This window comes from Pteropus vampyrus, unplaced genomic scaffold (assembly GCF_000151845.1).
Source record: "Pteropus vampyrus isolate Shadow unplaced genomic scaffold, Pvam_2.0 Scaffold318, whole genome shotgun sequence".
Taxonomy (NCBI): Eukaryota; Metazoa; Chordata; class Mammalia; order Chiroptera; family Pteropodidae; genus Pteropus; species Pteropus vampyrus.
Window position 1 is genome coordinate 1,243,301 of NW_011889099.1, and position 2,300 is coordinate 1,245,600.

The window sequence follows — 2,300 nt, forward strand, 5'->3', positions numbered from 1 at the left end:
AAAAAAAACAAACATGAAAATAATTTTTAAATACCATTATTTGTAAACTACTCTCATGAAAAATTTATCTTGGTGCATACAAAAAGCAATGGCCCTGAACAAAGATTTACTAATACCCTCAAAAGGATTTCTAGGCTTTCTACTGTTTTGCACCAGTAAAAATAATGGGCACAAAAACTTTGGGTCCAATAAAAGCAGATAAATCATAATGTTGTGCTTTACTTGGCCTTAATCTTTTTGCAGCTAAAATTTTAATTTGATTCATTAATAAGCTAAATAATCCAAGGCACACTGATTGCATTTGGTTACAAAGTAGATGGAAAAAAATCATAAATTTCATTTCCAAAAGTATTCAGAGATGAGAATTTTTCCAGTATAATATCTTATACATTGAATACATAATTTCAAAGAGTACCATAATTAAAAAAAATTAATGAAAGAAAAAAAGAATATGTGATGTTGATTCTTTGCACATCCGAAGGAATTAAGCTAAAAACGATATCCGCATCACTTGGGCTGAGCGTCTTTGAGCAGTACTTTTATCGAATGGGCTGAGGAGCAGGCAGGAGAGAGCAACTCGCCATTTAACACAGTAGCTTCATCAAAATAGAAGAGCCATCTCCGACACGGGCCTCTATGAGGGAAGCAGCACCCATTATTTCTGACTTTTTGATTGGTAAAGTGAGGCTAAATGAGCAATTCATTGCAACTTGTTTTTCTTTTTTGGGGGGACGGGGTTCTTTCTTTTCTTTTTCTTTCTTTCTTTTTTTTTTTTTGGTATGTTCTGATTTGTTCTTTTGTATATTTTCCTTAGTAGTACACCTCAGTGAATTATCGGGAGAAGAAAACTAATAGGTTTTTCTATATTCCCATCCTCTATGATTAAAGCATTAATCAGTTTTGCATATTTGCTTTATTTTCTGACCCCATAGTTGGGAAAATGCTTACTGAAGTTTCTGTCAGTTCTTGATAATCCCCTCATAGAGCATCTACAGCAAATGTTTGAATCCAAATTGGCTTCCCCTGACTTTTCACGCACACTTGAACAACTATTACCCTCAGACTATATTAATTAAGGACATGGAAGTTATTTTTATTATTAATCTAAATCGGCAATTCTCATAGTTTGGGAAGCAGACATTTGGAGGTTTCTGACACCCTTCCAAAGGTCTGCAAGGTCAAACCTGCATGACGACACAGACCTTTTCGCTCTCATCCTCTCACAAGTATGGAGTGGTATTTTCTAGAGGCTGCCTGATGTGTTATAGCACGAAAGATTGAATGCAACAGCAGGTTAAAGAGACTTGCAAAAATATGTAAAATGCCACATTTCCCACTAAATGTTTTGTTTTGAAAATGTAAATTATAATAAAAATGTTATTTATATGAATATAATGGGTTAATTAATATTTTAAAAGCATGAATAGTTTTTATATTCCTCAGTTTTAATTTAGAATATGGTAAATATCAATAGATGCAAATGAGAGCTCTTTGTAATTCTCGAGAATTTTTAAAAACATTGAGGGTTCCTGCTTTAAATGTTTGAGCACTGCCAGTGTAGACAACTACCTCTGGATAAACCTCGTACCTGTTCTGAGCCTCAGTTTCCTCCTCTGTCAATTGAAGATAATAAAGCCTACCTTTCCTCTCACTAACACTATGAATGTTAAATGTAAAATCATATTGTAAACTATAAACTTCCATATAACTATGTTTATGTATTATTAATAGAAAGAACATTCTGTTCTTTCTATTAACATTTCTTAAAGAAAGCATTCGAGTTGATTCTCTGCAGCTTTGTGGTTATCCATGCCATGATTTCCTCACCCCAATATTAGAACTGCCAAATCGATTTTGTTCCTCTGAAAGGCACAAAGGAGCAGTCCACTACAAAGCATCATTCCCACCATCCAAGCTGATCTGATGACTTCAGAAAATTGGAGATACATACATCTTCAACAGTCCTAACTCCCCTCTAATAACCCCCTAAGACCTTAACAACATTGCAAATGATTTCTTCTATAAAACACTTATAAAGCAACCTCTTTTAGTTTTATGGGATGACCCCTTGCTCTAATATGCTGAGATTTGGTATCGTTAGCACATTTTTTTGATAGCCCACTAAAATATATTTCCCAGATGTTATTAAAGAGTTTTTAATGTATAATGTTCATTGCCTATAGTTTCCAATCTGGAACCTAAACTTGTTAAAGTGTATTTGACCCTCCTTTATTCTTTGATTTTATCTCAACATGCCTCAATTGAAAACACAGTGGTAGAGCTGAATTAAAGATAAAACT

General features: G+C 33.7%; 1 protein-coding gene across 1 annotated transcript in view; it reads right to left on the reverse strand.

Moving 5' to 3' along the window:
- Positions 1-601: 601 nt before the first annotated feature.
- Positions 602-2,300, reverse strand: part of MCF2 (MCF.2 cell line derived transforming sequence) — a 65,154-nt gene continuing 63,455 nt past the window's right edge. The window contains exon 28 of the mRNA XM_011377615.1: positions 602-634. Within this exon, the coding sequence (XP_011375917.1) occupies positions 602-634 (33 nt within the window). The remainder of the gene's footprint in view (positions 635-2,300) is intronic.